Source organism: Manis javanica, chromosome 14 (genome assembly GCF_040802235.1).
Source record: "Manis javanica isolate MJ-LG chromosome 14, MJ_LKY, whole genome shotgun sequence".
NCBI classification, from domain to species: Eukaryota; Metazoa; Chordata; class Mammalia; order Pholidota; family Manidae; genus Manis; species Manis javanica.
Genome location: NC_133169.1, coordinates 73,431,027 through 73,445,411, shown reverse-complemented (window position 1 = coordinate 73,445,411; position 14,385 = coordinate 73,431,027). Strand labels below are relative to the sequence as shown.

General features: G+C 36.4%; 1 protein-coding gene and 1 non-coding gene across 2 annotated transcripts in view; both read left to right on the top strand.

The window, feature by feature from the left end:
• The window catches only part of HSD17B4 (hydroxysteroid 17-beta dehydrogenase 4), a 98,622-nt gene that overhangs the window by 31,781 nt on the left and 52,456 nt on the right, over positions 1 to 14,385 (top strand). Inside the window, exons 7-8 of the mRNA XM_073222182.1 lie at positions 1,203 to 1,287; positions 2,322 to 2,509. Of these exons, the coding sequence (XP_073078283.1) occupies positions 1,203 to 1,287; positions 2,322 to 2,509 (273 nt within the window). The remainder of the gene's footprint in view (positions 1 to 1,202; positions 1,288 to 2,321; positions 2,510 to 14,385) is intronic.
• On the top strand, positions 6,106 to 6,266 carry LOC118972191 (U1 spliceosomal RNA). The gene has a single exon (XR_005061034.2). It is a non-coding gene; the product is annotated as a U1 spliceosomal RNA (small nuclear RNA).

The following is a 14,385-nucleotide window of genomic DNA, read 5'->3' as shown; positions in this document are numbered from 1 at the left end:
AAGTTGCCTTATTTTCATTAGCCATCAGAACTAAAGCCATGGTAGCTGAGAACAGGGGCAGGCAGGGTAACTCAGGTGAATTATATCGTTGTTTACAGAATGTGCCTCTGGGTAACATTTCCAGAAGTTCTTTTGGACAAAGCAGAATATCTTTGTGATTTAGAATTAAGCAAAGTGGGGCGTTTAGTTTCCTCTTCCTTTGTAACAACTGGGGTAAAAGAGAAGCTGAGAAAGATAAGATTTGTTGGCAAAGGGGGCTATGTTGGCACTTTCCTTTGAACTCTAGCAGAGCTGCGTGTTTCCTCCTTCGGTGTCGTCCTAAGCTCACCACTGTCCACTACCCTTTCCTTCTATTCTTTCTTTCTTTCTTTCTTTCTTCCTCCCTTCCTCCCTCTCTCCCTCTCTCTCTTTTTCTTTCCTTTCTTTTTTACTTTTTCCTTTCTTTCTCACTCTTTTTCACTTTTACATTATTCTTCTAATATACACCATAACATTTGTTGAGGCCCCAGATTGAAACAAAAATAAGTAAAAATGGTTAAAAACTTATAATGCAAAGAATAAAGTTAAAGCTAGAGTTGTTTGCCTGTCTGTGTCATTCCTCAGGTTGCCTGTTCATTGGGTTGGCATCTCTAGAGGCAGATTGTCTTCTCTCTTTCTTTTCCCAGCTCCCTCCTTTTACTTGTTACCCTTCCCCCCCTTATTCTAACTTATTTGCAAACCCTGGTAAAAATAGGGGTGTAGTGATATAGTGAGCATTTTGTAAACATTTCTTGATGATGAACTCTGGTTTATGATGATGCTTTAACTGTTTGTGCTGAGCCCCTATTAATATATATGTAAAATTCTTAGTTATTTGTATTAGATAATATAATAATCTAATATAAAAAAATTATATATTTTTTTAATATAAAAAAATATATATATTTTTATATAAATGAAGCATAAATTAAAGATGGTGCTGTATTTAGATGTGAACAGGGATTACAATAAATTTATCATAAATTATAAGGGAAATGGATGTGGTTACAAAATTGGAACAGAAGCAAAAATGGTTACTCAGAGAGTGGTGTGACAATAGTTGGTTTTGAATGCTAGGTGTAAGATGAACATTGTTATGAATGTAAATCATTGCTTATATTGTTTCTGAGTTATGACTTTCTAATTTTTGACAATGTATTTAATAAAGGAATTTCTTGTTTGAGATATCATCCATAGAGTTCATTTGTGGGGCTCGTTCCAAGTGACCCGGGCAGCTTGGGATCACATGAAGAAACAGAACTTTGGAAGGTAGAGTTGCATGTGGCTGGCTATCAAGGGGGATTCGTGATGTTGTGTTTAGGTTCTTCTGCACAGAGAAAGATAATTGCTTTGACACTGAGGAAAAAAATCTTGAGATATATACACAGACTTTAAAAATGTAGTTTTGGTATATACCCTATAAATTGGTGTCATTTAATCACAGGTTAGCTTGAACTGGACAGCTTTATATTTCTTTATATCTTATTTTCTCTGCTATTTTAGCAGTATATTCTCTAACCAAGGTTCCATTTTGTATGTACACTGACCACTTGGGGACAGATGAGTGTCTGCTTCCTGCTAGCTGGTACTGGTCAGATGTGAGTTGGTCTTTATAAACTGTTTAGGAACTGTGGACTCTCAGAGTTGCATTTACGAGAGTGACTCAGAACATGGCAGAAGCTGGCAAGTGACTCCGTGCACTCTAATACTAGCCAAGGTCATTCCTATTGCCTTAGGGTTCACATATATCTACTAGAAGTAAATTGTTTATGATACCTCTTCTTATTGGAAATTTCTAGTTATTCTAATCCTACCAGTTTCTGAAAGTAAATTATATGATTCATTTTACTTCATCTGCTAAGTAGAGTGAGTTAGTAGATGGCACCTTTTGATGTGAGGCATTTAATATTTAATCCAGAAAGAGAGAGGGGCAAGGAGATGAGTACAGAGAATTAAAACTTATTTATTTAATGTTTCTTATGATAATTTTAACTTATATATTTATTGCCAATTTATTTTATGTTTATAAATATTGTTTTTCTCAACGATAATGAATATGCATCGAATTCATTAGGTCCTAATCAGGGATTCTTTATAAAACAGTTAAATCTTGTAGTTGAATTTTGAGAGATTATTTATATTATTAATATTATTTAGACATATGAAATCATAACTATGAGAACCTAGAGACAGTATGGAATTGCTTTTGACAGGTGTAATGGTATTGAAAAAAAGAGTCTTAAGAGTTGCAACAGTATCAAAACATAGAGCAGATGATATTGAGAGATTGATTTTCCTTTTAGGATCATTATGACTTCATCGGCTTCAGGAATATATGGCAACTTTGGCCAGGCAAATTACAGTGCTGCAAAATTGGGTCTTCTGGGCCTTGCAAATACTCTTGCAATTGAAGGCAAGAAAAGCAACATCCATTGTAACACTGTTGCCCCTACTGCTGGATCAAGATTGACTCAGAATATTTTGCCAGTAGGTAAGTTACTTACATTTTTCAGTGCTCTTACCCACAAATCTCTGTAGAGGGAGTTTTGTAAAAGTATTTAATTTTCTGAATAGGTAAAAAATTATTTTCCTTACAGTTTGAAAAGTGTTATGTATAATTTGTGTTCATTTTAGAAAATTTAGAAAATCACAAAGGAAAAAAAAATGCCCCTAATTCTACCATGCTAAGATAAATTTTCATTCCTTTTCTTTGTGTAGGTAGACATAAATACATACTTGTTTTTTAGAGAATGAGGTAATAGTATTATTACTGTTTCATAATAATACTTTTTTTAAATTAATAGACTTATTTTTTGAACAGTTTTAGGTTAGTAGAAAATTGAGCAAACAGTAAAGGAGAATTCCTATAAAGTCTCCCCTACTCCCACAGTTTCCCTTATTAACATCTTGCATTAGTGCACTACATTTGTTGCAATTGGTGAACCATTTTGATCCATTATTATTAACTAAAGTTCATAGTTTACATTAATATTCACTGTTTGTGAATACTATATATAGTTGTATGAGTTTTCACAAATGTGTAATGTTATGTATCCACTGTTACAGTTCATACAGAGTAGCTTCAGTGCCTTAAAAATCCCCTGTGCTTCACCTCTTTATCCCTACCCTCTTCTTCCTAAATGTCTGGGAGGATTGAAGCTCATTTCTTTTTATCACTGAATAATACCTCATGGTCTGGAGGGACCACTGTTTATCATTTACCTAGTGAGGAACATTTTGGTTGCTTCCAGTTTTTTGGCAATTATGGATAAAGCTGCTATAAACATATTCATGCACAGGTTTTCCTTTGGATATGTTTTCAACTTGTTTGGGTAGATATTAAGAAGCATAATTGCTAGATCTTATGTTAAGACTGTTTGGCTTTATAAGAAATTTCCATACTATTTTCCAAAATGGCTGTGTCATTTTGCATTCCCACTGACAGTAAATGAGAGTTCTTGTTGCTCCTCATCTTTGTCAGCATTTATTGTTTTCAGTCTTTCTCATTTGGTCCTTCTAATAGGTATACAGTGGTATCTCATTGTTTTAATTTGCAGTTCCCTCATGACATATGGTGTGCATTTTTTTCCTGTGCTTATTTGCCATTTATTTGTCATCTTCTATGATGTGTCTGTTTGGATCTTTTGTTTATGTTTAAATTGGCTTATATGTTTTCTTATTGTTGAGTTGCTTCACATATTTTGGAAGCACGTTCTGTATCAGATACATATTTTACAAGTATTTTTTTTCCAGTCTGTAGACTGTATTTTTATTCTCTTGATCTCTTCCACTTTTGAAGGATAATTTCACTGGATACAGAATTCTGGGTTGGTAGTTTTTTTATTCAACACTTTAAACATTCCATCCCATTCTCTTCCTGCTTACATAGCTTCTGGATACTTTACTTGTTCCTCTAGGTCAGGTATTTTTCCCTCTGCTTTCTTCCAGGATTTTCTCCTTGTTTTTTTTCTGCAGTTTGTATATAATATGTTTAGGTATAAATTTTTGGCAACAAACAGCTTGATATCTTCTGAGCTTCCTGAATCTGTGGTTTGATCTCTGTCATTAGTTTTGGAAAATTCTAAGCCGGCACTACTTCAGATGTTTCATCTATTTCTTTCTCTCACTTCTGGAATCCCCATTTATGTGCATGTTATATCTTTTGTAATTATCTCAAAGTTCTTGGATATTCCCTCTTTTTCTTCTCTTTGCATTTCAATTTGGGTCATTTCTAGCAACATATATTCAAGCTCATTGATTCTTTTTTTATTTTTGTCACATTGTTTTTGTCCTTTAGCATTTCCTTTTGATTTTTTTCTTAAGTGTCCATCTCTTCTTACTGTAGCCATCGTTGCATGTTATCCACTTCATCACAGTCCTTAGCATATTAACCACAATTATATTAAATTCCCAGTCTGGTAAGTCTAGAATCTCAGCTAATTTGAGTTTGGTTTGGATGCTTGCTTTGTTTCTTCAGAATGTGCTTTTCTTGCCTTTCAGCATACCTTGAACTTTTTGTTGGAAGCTGAATATGAGTATTAGGGTATTAGAAAGTAAAATAAATGGGCCTGTAGTGTGCAGTTCTGCTTTTTTCTGGTTAGAAGTTAGGCTGTTTATTGTTTGCTATAGCTTTCAGTGTCAGAGGCTTCATTTTCCTTGTGTCCTGGTTTTTGTGTTTCCTGTTTTCAGGTTTCCCTAGAAACTCTTTGTTAAACAGACTGTGTGTCTTGAAGTTCTCTCAGTTGTCACTCACTGTTACTATACTGGACTCCTGTTGATGTGGCTGAAAGTTATTGGAGAGGGGACATGATCTCTAATCTTATGATTAAATCCCCAGTTTTATTAGTGGATTAGAGTTCCTGGGTTATGTCCTTCAGAAGAGTTTCTTAGCCTTTTTTTTTCTTTTCCTTATTTGAGACAGGAGCCTAGAGGGGCTCCAGCTGTCTAATGCCTTTCTGTTAGGTCAGATAAGGCTCTGGTAGGATAGGCCTTTGTTAAGGAGAACAGAACTCTCTGGAAATATTTCAGAATGATTTTCTTCTGTTTTTTGTAATATTTCAAAGCAAGTCTTAGATATTTCACCTAAAAAATACTTCAAAATGTATCTTTAACAGATATGGACATTATAACCACAATGCCATTATCACATCTCACAAAATAATTCATTAACATCACCAAATACCAAATTCATATTAAAATTTCCCAGTTGTCCAAAAAAGATACCTTTTTAAAGTTGGTTTATTCATTCAGGATCCAAACAAAGTCTGCAGGCATTTTGTTACTGTATCTCTTGAGGTTTCATTTAACACATAATAGTTCATTCTCCTTAAAAAAAAAAAAAAAGCTGCTTACTTGTTGAAGAAACTAGGTCATTTGTTGCATAGACTATCCATCCCTCTTTCTTCATTTGGGTTGCCTTTGCACTTCTGTGGAAAATCAGTTGACCACATATGTGTTGGTGTATTTCTGGATTCTTTGTTTTCCATTGATCTATGGGGCTGTCCCTTTACCTATACTGTTTTGATTACTATAGTTTTATAGTAAGCCTTGAAATCAGATAATATGGGTTTCCCAACTTTGTTCTTTGAAAATGTAAAATTAAAAAATTTTTGAAGTATTAACTGAGAACCTATGCTTAGTTATGTAATAAACAGAATATTTGACTAGTGGAAAACTGTGAGGTTTTTGATACTCTTGGTTTTTAACATACTTCTAAAAAGAAAATTTTCATAGTACTTTAAAAGTAGCTTCTGTGAAATGCTACAAAACTATTGATGAGTGACATTGTTTTAAAGTTAGCTACTTCATGGAACACAAATGCTTATTCACAGTACCATTTACTTTCCACATTTCAGCTAACATTCATTTTAGAACTTGAAATTTGTAATACAAAGTATATACTTGATAGCCTCTGCTAAGAACTGTACCTAACCAGTTTGCTTTAGTGTAGAAGAGCTGTTTGGACCTGAGATCTTTTTTTCCCCCTTTCCTTTGTCAGCAGGGCCATTTTTAAAAGTCCCTTATTTTAAAAACTTCATACTGTCATATTCATATCAAAGGAATTCTTGTTAAAAAACCAGGTTATATGTACTTACTTGGCAGGGGAGATACCATGATCACAAAGGTGGTTTTCCTAGGGCAAGGCTGATCCATTGCTCTCCAGATGTGCTGACCCCTGCGATTTCCCCAAACATGGGAAACTCGACTATAATTTGTGGTAGTGGGGACTGTGTTCACACTTTCCCCTGGGAAAAGAAAGAAAGAGAAAAAAAGACCAGATCATATGAAGGACACATACAATTCACTTTTTTCCTTTTCCATATAATACTACATATATATGCAAAACAGTATAGATTACTGGTGAAAAGTGCAGCAAAAAAACATAATTAATAGTCATGAACTCACTATTCAACTTAAGAATTGGAATGTTACCAAAAACTTGCATCTACTTTCTGCCCTCTCTTCTACCCCTCTGCTTCATGCCAAGAGATAACCACTACTTAGAACTTTGTGTTTGTCATTCTGTTGTTAAGACTTCTGCCTTAGTCAGGCTTTTTGTCATCAGCTGTAGACTCCTTTTGGGAAACAGTCATTTTCAAAAAAATATTGAACACTTTGGGTTTTAAATTTGTTTTCCTTTGATAATGTAGCTTCCATGTATTTGGACAGGTCTGTACCTCTAGAGATGTTAAGTAAAAGTTTAATGTATTTAATATATTTTATGCCCACCATACTCTAGTAAAAGAAGTTTGGAAAATAAGATCTACTTTAGACAAATGACTTAATCTTTCTGGACCTGTTTTCTGTAAAGTAAGAGAGTTGTAGACCCTTCAGATTCCAAATTTCTGTTAACTTTTTATTTTTTTATTACTTTTCTATGGTTAAAAAAAGCGGAAAACTTACTTTGCCCCACAGTTTTACTTCTCTTCCTCTGAAGTATCCATTTACAGGCTATCAAATGAATCATTTGTTTAAAGAACCAAATGTTATGAGCAATGTGTAGAGATATTTGCAATTTCATTTCCCCCTTTGAAATGTATTTGAAATAAATGGAAAGTAGTGTATGTAACTTACATGTTTCTTACACGAAATAAAGTATAATCCTAGAATGAATACCAATTTGTAATTAATTATTTACTTCTGTGTAATAACTCCAAACTTAGTGGATGAAAACAACAAATACTATCTTACAGAGTTTCTAGGGTCAGAAATCCAGAGTGGCTTAGCTGGAAAGTTCCGCTTCTGTGTCTCTAATGAGGTTTCAATGAAGATGTTTGCTGAGACTCCAGTCATTGGACAGCTTGGCTGGGTTGGAGGCTCAGCTTTCAAGCTCCTGCATGTCCACAGCAGTTGGCAAGAGGCCTCCATTGCTTCTGAGTTGTTGTTTGGAGGCCTCAGTTTCTCACAAAGTGGGCTTCTCCATAGGATTGTTTCTGATAAGGCAGTGGCTTTTCCCAATAGTCACCAAGGCAAAAGTTGCAATCTTTTATAAACTGGTTTCAGAAGTGACATGCCATCACTTCTGACCTATCCCTCTGGTCACACAGACTACCAACCCTGATACATTGTATGAGGGGACTCCAGACGGGGTGAATAAGAGATGGGGTTCATTAGGGCCATCTTGAAGAGTAGCTGCTATGCACCCCAAAGCTGGGGCATTACCAAAAACTTGTGTCTTTGTTATCATTTCATCCCAAAATACCTGCTTCCCTCGGAAGTAATCACTTAAAGAAAATGTTTAGTTTTCATTACCTTAATTTAAAAAAAAGGATTAATACATGGCTAAATACTTAGCATTTTGTTTGCTTATTTTTTGATCCTCATGAAATTACAATGTACTGTATTCTTTTGGGAATTGCTCTTGTTTTTTCCATGCAGTATATTACATTTCTGAAATTAACTTTTTTTATGTATAGCTGTAGTTCATTCACTTTTACTGCTATATAGTAGTCCATTCTGTGAATTTTTGTAATTCTTATTAATGGATATCTGGAATTGTTTTCAGTTTGTTTTTTTGAACAGTGTGTCTTCTCATAATTGTGTTCTGGTTCACAGGAACAAGAATTTTTCTGGGGGTAGTTTACTTAAAAATAAAATTGTTGAGTCATAGAATTATTCAAATGCTAAACTTAAGATAATGCTAAATTATTATTATTTTTATTAAGGTATCATTGATATACAATCACATGATTAACATTGTGGTTACTAGATTTCCCCACTATCAAAGTCCCCAACACATACCCCATAACAGACACCTTCTATCAGCATAGTAAGATGCTATAGAGTCACCATGTCTTCTCTGTGCTATAGTGCCTTCCCCATGCTCCGCCCCCTACATTATGTTTACTAATCATAATGTCCCTTAATCCCCTTATCCCTCCCTTCCCACCCACTCACCATAGTCCCTTTCCCTTTTGTAACTGTTAATCTATTCTTGGGTTCTGTGATTCTGCTGCTGTTTTGTTCCTTCAGTTTTTGCTTTGTTGTTATACTCCACAGATGAGTAAAACCATTTGGTACTCGTCTTTTTCCACCTAGCTTATTTCACTGAGCATAATACCCTTAGCTGCATCCATATTGTTGCAAATGGTAGGATTTGTTTTCTTATGGCTGAATACTATTCCATTGTGTATATGTACCACATCTTCTTTATGCACTCATCTACTGATGGACACTTAGGTTGCTTCCATTTATTGGCTATTGTTAATAGTGCTGCAATAAACATAGGGATGCATATGTCTTTTTGAATCTGGGCTCCTGTATTCTTAGGGTAAATTCCTAGGAGTGGAATTCCTGGGTCAAATGGTATTTCTATTTTTAGTTTTTTGAGGAACATCCATACTGCTTTCCACAGTGGTTAAACTAATTTACATTCCCACCAGCAGTGTAGGAGGGTTCCCCTTTCTCCACATCCTTGCCAACATTAGTTGTTTGTCTTTTGGATGTTGGCCATCCTAACTGGTATGAGGTGATATCTCATTGTGGTTTTAATTTGCATTTCTCTGAGATGATTATCAATGTGGAGCATCTTTTCATGTGTCTGTTGGCCCTCTGAATTTCTTCTTTGGAGAAGTATCTGTTCAGATCTTCTGCCCATTTTTTAATTGGGTTATTTGCTCTTTGGTTGTTGAGGTGCATGACCACCTCTTTGTATATTTTGGATGTCAACCCCTTATGGCATGTTATTTATGAATATATTCTCCCATACTGTAGGATGGAGAGGAATTTTCTGTACAGAAGCTTTTTAGTTTGATACAGTCCCACTTGTTCAATTTTGCTTTTGTTTCCCTTACCCAAGGAGATATATTCATGAAAAAGCTGTTCATGTTTATATTCAAGAGAGTTTTGTCTATGTTTTCTTCTAAGAGTTTTATGGTTACATGACTCACATTCAGGTCTTTGATCCATTTCAAGTTTACTTATGTGTATGGAGCTAGACAGTATTCCAGTTTCATTTTCTTACAGGTAGCTGTCCAGTTTTGCCAACACCAGTTATTGAAGAGACTGTCATTTCCCCACTGTATGTCCATGGCTCCTTTATTGTATATTAATTGACCACATATGCTTGGGTTAATATTTGGACTCTCTATTCTGTTCTACTGGTCTATGGGTCTGTTCTTGTGCCAGTACCAAATTGTCTTGACTACTGTGGCTTTGTAGTAGAACTTGAAGTTGGGGAGCATAATTCCCTCTGCTTAATTCTTCCTTCTCAGGATTGCCTTAGCTATTCGGGGTCTCTTGTGGTTCCATATGAATTGTAGAACTATTCTAGATGTTGAAGAATGCCATTGGGTTTTTGATAGGGATTGCATTCAATATGTATATTGCTTTAGGCAGCATGGCCATTTTGACAGTATTAATTCTTCCTACCCAAGAGCATGGGATGCATTTCCATTTTTTGGTGTCTTCTTTAATTTCTCTCATGAATGTCTTGTAGTTTTCAGGGTATAGGTCTTTCACTTCCTTGTTTAGGTTTATTCCTAGATATTGTATTCTTTTTGATGCAATTGTGAATGGAATTGTTTTCCTGATCTCTCTGCTAGTTCATCATTAGTGTATAGGAAAGCAGCAGATTTCTGTGTATTAATTTTGTATTCTGCAACTTTGCTGAATTCAGATATTAGTTGTAGTGGTTTTGGAGTGGATTCTTTAGGGTTTTCTATGTACAATATCATGTCATCTGCAAACAGTAATAGTTTAACTTATTCCTTATCAAGCTGGATGCCTTTTATTTCTTTATGTTGTCTGATTGCTGTGGCGAGGACCTCCAGAACTATGTTGAATGAAGGTAAGAAGAGTGGGCATCCTTGTCTTGTTCCCGATCTTAGAGGAAAAACTTTCAGCTTTGTATGATGTTGGCTGTGGGTTTGTCATATATAGTCTTTATTATGTTGAGGTACTTGCCCTCTGTTCCCATTTTGTTGAGAGTTTTTATCATGAATGGAATTTTTGAATGCTTTTTCAGCATCTGTGGAGATGATCATGTGGTATTTGTCCTTCTTTTTGTTGCTCTAGTGGATGTTGTTGATGGATTTTAAAATAATGTACCATCCTTGCATCCCTGGAATAAATCCTACTTGATCATGATGTATCATCTTTTTGGTTTATTTTTGGATTCTGTTCGCTAATATTTTGTTGAGTATTTTTGCATCTATGTTCATCAGGGATATTGGTTTGTAATTTTCTTTTTCTGGTGTCTTTGTTTGGTTTTCATATTAGAGTGATGCTGGCTTCATAGAATGAGTGTGAAAGTATTCCCTCCTCTTTGACCTTTTGGAAAACTTTAAGGAGGATAGGTATTAGGTCTTCTCTAAATGTCTGATAAAATTCAGTAGTGAAGCCATCTGGTCCAGCAGCGATTTTTTCTTGGGTAGTTTTTTTTTATTACCAATTCTGTTTCATTGCTGGTAATTGGTCTGTTCAGATTTTCTGTTTCTTCCTGCATCAGTCTTGGAAGGTTGTATTTTTCTAGAAAGTTGTCCATTTCTTCTAGATTGTCCAGTTTGTTAACATATAATGTTGTGTAGTATTCTCTAATAATTCTTTGTATTTCTCTGGTGTCTGTAGTGATTTTTCCTTTCTCATTTCTGATTCTGTTTATGTGTGTAGACTCTCTTCTTGTCTTGATAAGTCTGGCTAGAGGTTTATCTATTTTATTTTCTCAAAGCACCAGCTCTTGGTTTCATTAATTCTTTCTATTGTATTCTTGTTAATTTTATTTATTTCTTCTCTAATCTTTTTTATGTCCCTCCTTGTACTGACTTTGGGCCTCATTTGTTGTTCTTTTTCCAGTTTCATTAATTGTGAGTTTAGACGGTTTATTTAGGATTGTTCTTTTTTGACATAGGCCTGAATTGCTGTATGCCTTCCTCTTAGAACTGTCTTCACTGCGTATCACAGAAGTTGGAGCATTCACCTGTTGTTTTCATTTGTCTCTATCTATTGCTTGATCTCTGTTTTAATTTGGTCATTGATCCATTGGTTATTTAAGAGCATGTTGTGAAGCCTCCATGTGTTTGTGGGTCTTTTTGTTTTCTTTACACAGTTTATTTCTAGTTTCATACCTTTGTGATCTGAGAAGTTCCTTGGTAGAATTTCAGTCTTTATGAATTTACTGAGGCTCTTTTTGTGGTCTTGTGTGTGATGTATTTTGAAAATGTTCCATGTGCCCTTGAGAAGAATGTGTGTCCTATTGCTTTTGGGTGGAGTGTTTTGTAGATATCTGTTAGATCTATCTGTTTTAATGTGTTGTTCAGTGCCTCTGTGTCCTTACTTATTTTCTGTCTGGTGGATCTGTCCTTTGGACTGAGTGGTGTGTTGAAGTCTCCTAAAATGAATGCATTGCATTCTCTTTCTCCCTTTAATGCTGTTAGTATTTTTGTACATATTTGGCTGCTCCTATGTTTGGTGCATATATATTTATAATGGTTATGTCCTCTTATTGGACTGACTCCTCTGTCATTATGTAATGTCCTTCTTTGTCTCTTGTGACTTTCTTTGTTTTGAAGTCTATTTTGTCTGATACAAGTATTGCAACTGCTGCTTTTTTTTCTCCCTGTTGTTTGCATGAAATATCTTTTTCTATCCCTTCAGTTTTAGTCTTTGGATTTGAAGTGAGTCTCTTTTAGGCAGCCTATCGATGGGTCTTGTTTTTTTATCCAGTCTGGAACTCTGTGTCTTTTGATTGGTGCATTCCGTCCATTTTCATGTAGGGTGATTATCAGTAGATATGTACTTATTTCCATTGCAGGCTTTGGATTCCTCATTACCAGTGGTTCAAGTGCAGTTTCTTTACTATCTAACAGTCTAATTTAACTTGCTTATTATGCCATTATAAATTCAATCTAAAGATTCTTTTTTTTCTCTGCCTTTTCTTCCATTCAACTCTTTATGTGTTAGGTGTCATGTTCTTTACTCTTTGTGTATCCCTTGACTGGCTTAGTGGGTAGCTGATTTAATTTTAAATTTGATTAGTAATTAATTGGTCTGCTTCCTTTAACATAGTTTTATTTTCTCTGGTGACAGCTGTTTATATTTAGGAACACTTCCATCTAGAGCAGTCCCTTTAAAATAGTCTGTAGAGATGGTTTGTGGGAGATAAATTCCCTCAACGTTTGCTTATCTCTAAATTGTTTAATCCCTCCTTCAAATATAAATGTTAATCTTGCTGGATAGAGTATTCTTGGTTTGAGGCCCTTCTGTTTCACTGCATTAAATATATCATGCCACTCCCTTCTAGCCTGTAAGGTTTCTGCTGAGAAGTCTTATGATAGTCTGATGGGTTTTTCATTGTAGGTGATCTTTTTGTCTTTCTGGCTGTTTTTAGTACTCTGTCCTTGTCCTTGATCTTTGCCATTTTAATTATTATATGTCTAGGTGTTGTCTTCCTTGGGTCCCTTGTGTTGGGAGATCTGTGCACTTCTGTGGCCTGAGAGACTTATTTCCTTCCCCAGATTGGGGAAGTTTTCCGCATTTATTTCTTCAAAGACACTTTCTGTCCCTTTTTCTCTCTCTTCTTCTGTTATCCCTATAATGTGAATACTGTTTTTTTTGGATTGGTCACCCAGTTCTCTTAATATTCTTTCATTCTTAGTGATCTTTTTTTCTCTCTGTGCCTCTGCTTCTTTGGTATTCCTTTTCTCTAATTTCTATTCCATTACCATCTCCTCTACTTCATCTAGTCTGCTTTTAAATCCCTCCATTGTATGTTTCATTTCAGCTGTTGTATTTTTCAAAGTGTCTATCTCCCTCTTAAATTTGTCCCTAAGCTCTTGAATATTATTCTGTAGCTCCATTAGCATGCTTGTGACTTTTATTTTAAATTATTTTTCAGAAAGATTGTTGAGTTCAGTTTCACTGAGCCCTATTTCTGGTGTTTGAGGGATTTTAGAGTGAACAAGGTTCTTCTGCCTTTTCATAATCCTATTGGATAATGAGAAATATTAGGTTTGTGTAGGTAGCACCCTGTGTGTAGTGCCCAGAAGGTCTGCTCTTTGTAGCTGCCCAGCACCTGGAGCAATGGCTGTGGTTTCAGGCAAGGGTTGCCAATGCCTATCCTGAGGAGAGAGCTATTTCCTGCTTCCCAGTCTCTGTGCCTGCCTCCTCTGTCAGGGCCAGTGAGCTGCGCACAGGGAGCAGCCTCTGTGTTAATCCCCTAAGTTGCCATAGGTGGAGCTGCCCTCCTGCTGACCTGGAGCAATGGTGGGAGTTGCAGGTGAGCTGCGCTGGTGCCTGCCAGGAGGACAGAGCTCTTCCCTGCTTCCCGGCTTAGTGCCTGCCTCCGCTGTGAGGGCCAGTTAGCTGCGAGCACAGGGAGCAGCCTCTGCGTTAAGCCTGTGTAGTTGCTCTAGGAGGGGCTGATCTCTGGGTGGCCTGGAGCAGTGACAGGGGCAGCAGGTTTGCACACAGGTGCCAGCTGGGAGGAAGAAGCAGCAGAGTGCTTATTGCAGTGGGGGTCCTCAGGGCTGCATTGCCAGCCAGGGGAATGGAGCCCCTGAAGCTCCTGAAAGTTCCCAACCTGTTGGGCTGAGTGTGCTGGGACAATTTTGTCCACCTGTTCCTTCTCCTGAGCAGCAAGGTCTGTGTAATCCCTGCCCCTTTGGCAGCTCCCTCACTGTTGGTAAGTCTATCAAATCACCTGCCTTTGTTTTGTCCCAGAGCGGCTGGTTGTAGGAACCTGTTCTCCACAGGCGGCTGGAATCTCAGTCTCTGACTTTGCTTTTCAACCCCTCTAATCTCCAGAGTGCCATGCAATGTGGGTTTATGCTCCCAGAGTAGATCTCCAGGACTGATTATTTAGCAGTCCTGGGCCTCTACTCCCTCCCCCTCTGTTTCTCTTCCTCCTATGGGTGAGCTGAGGTGGGGTGA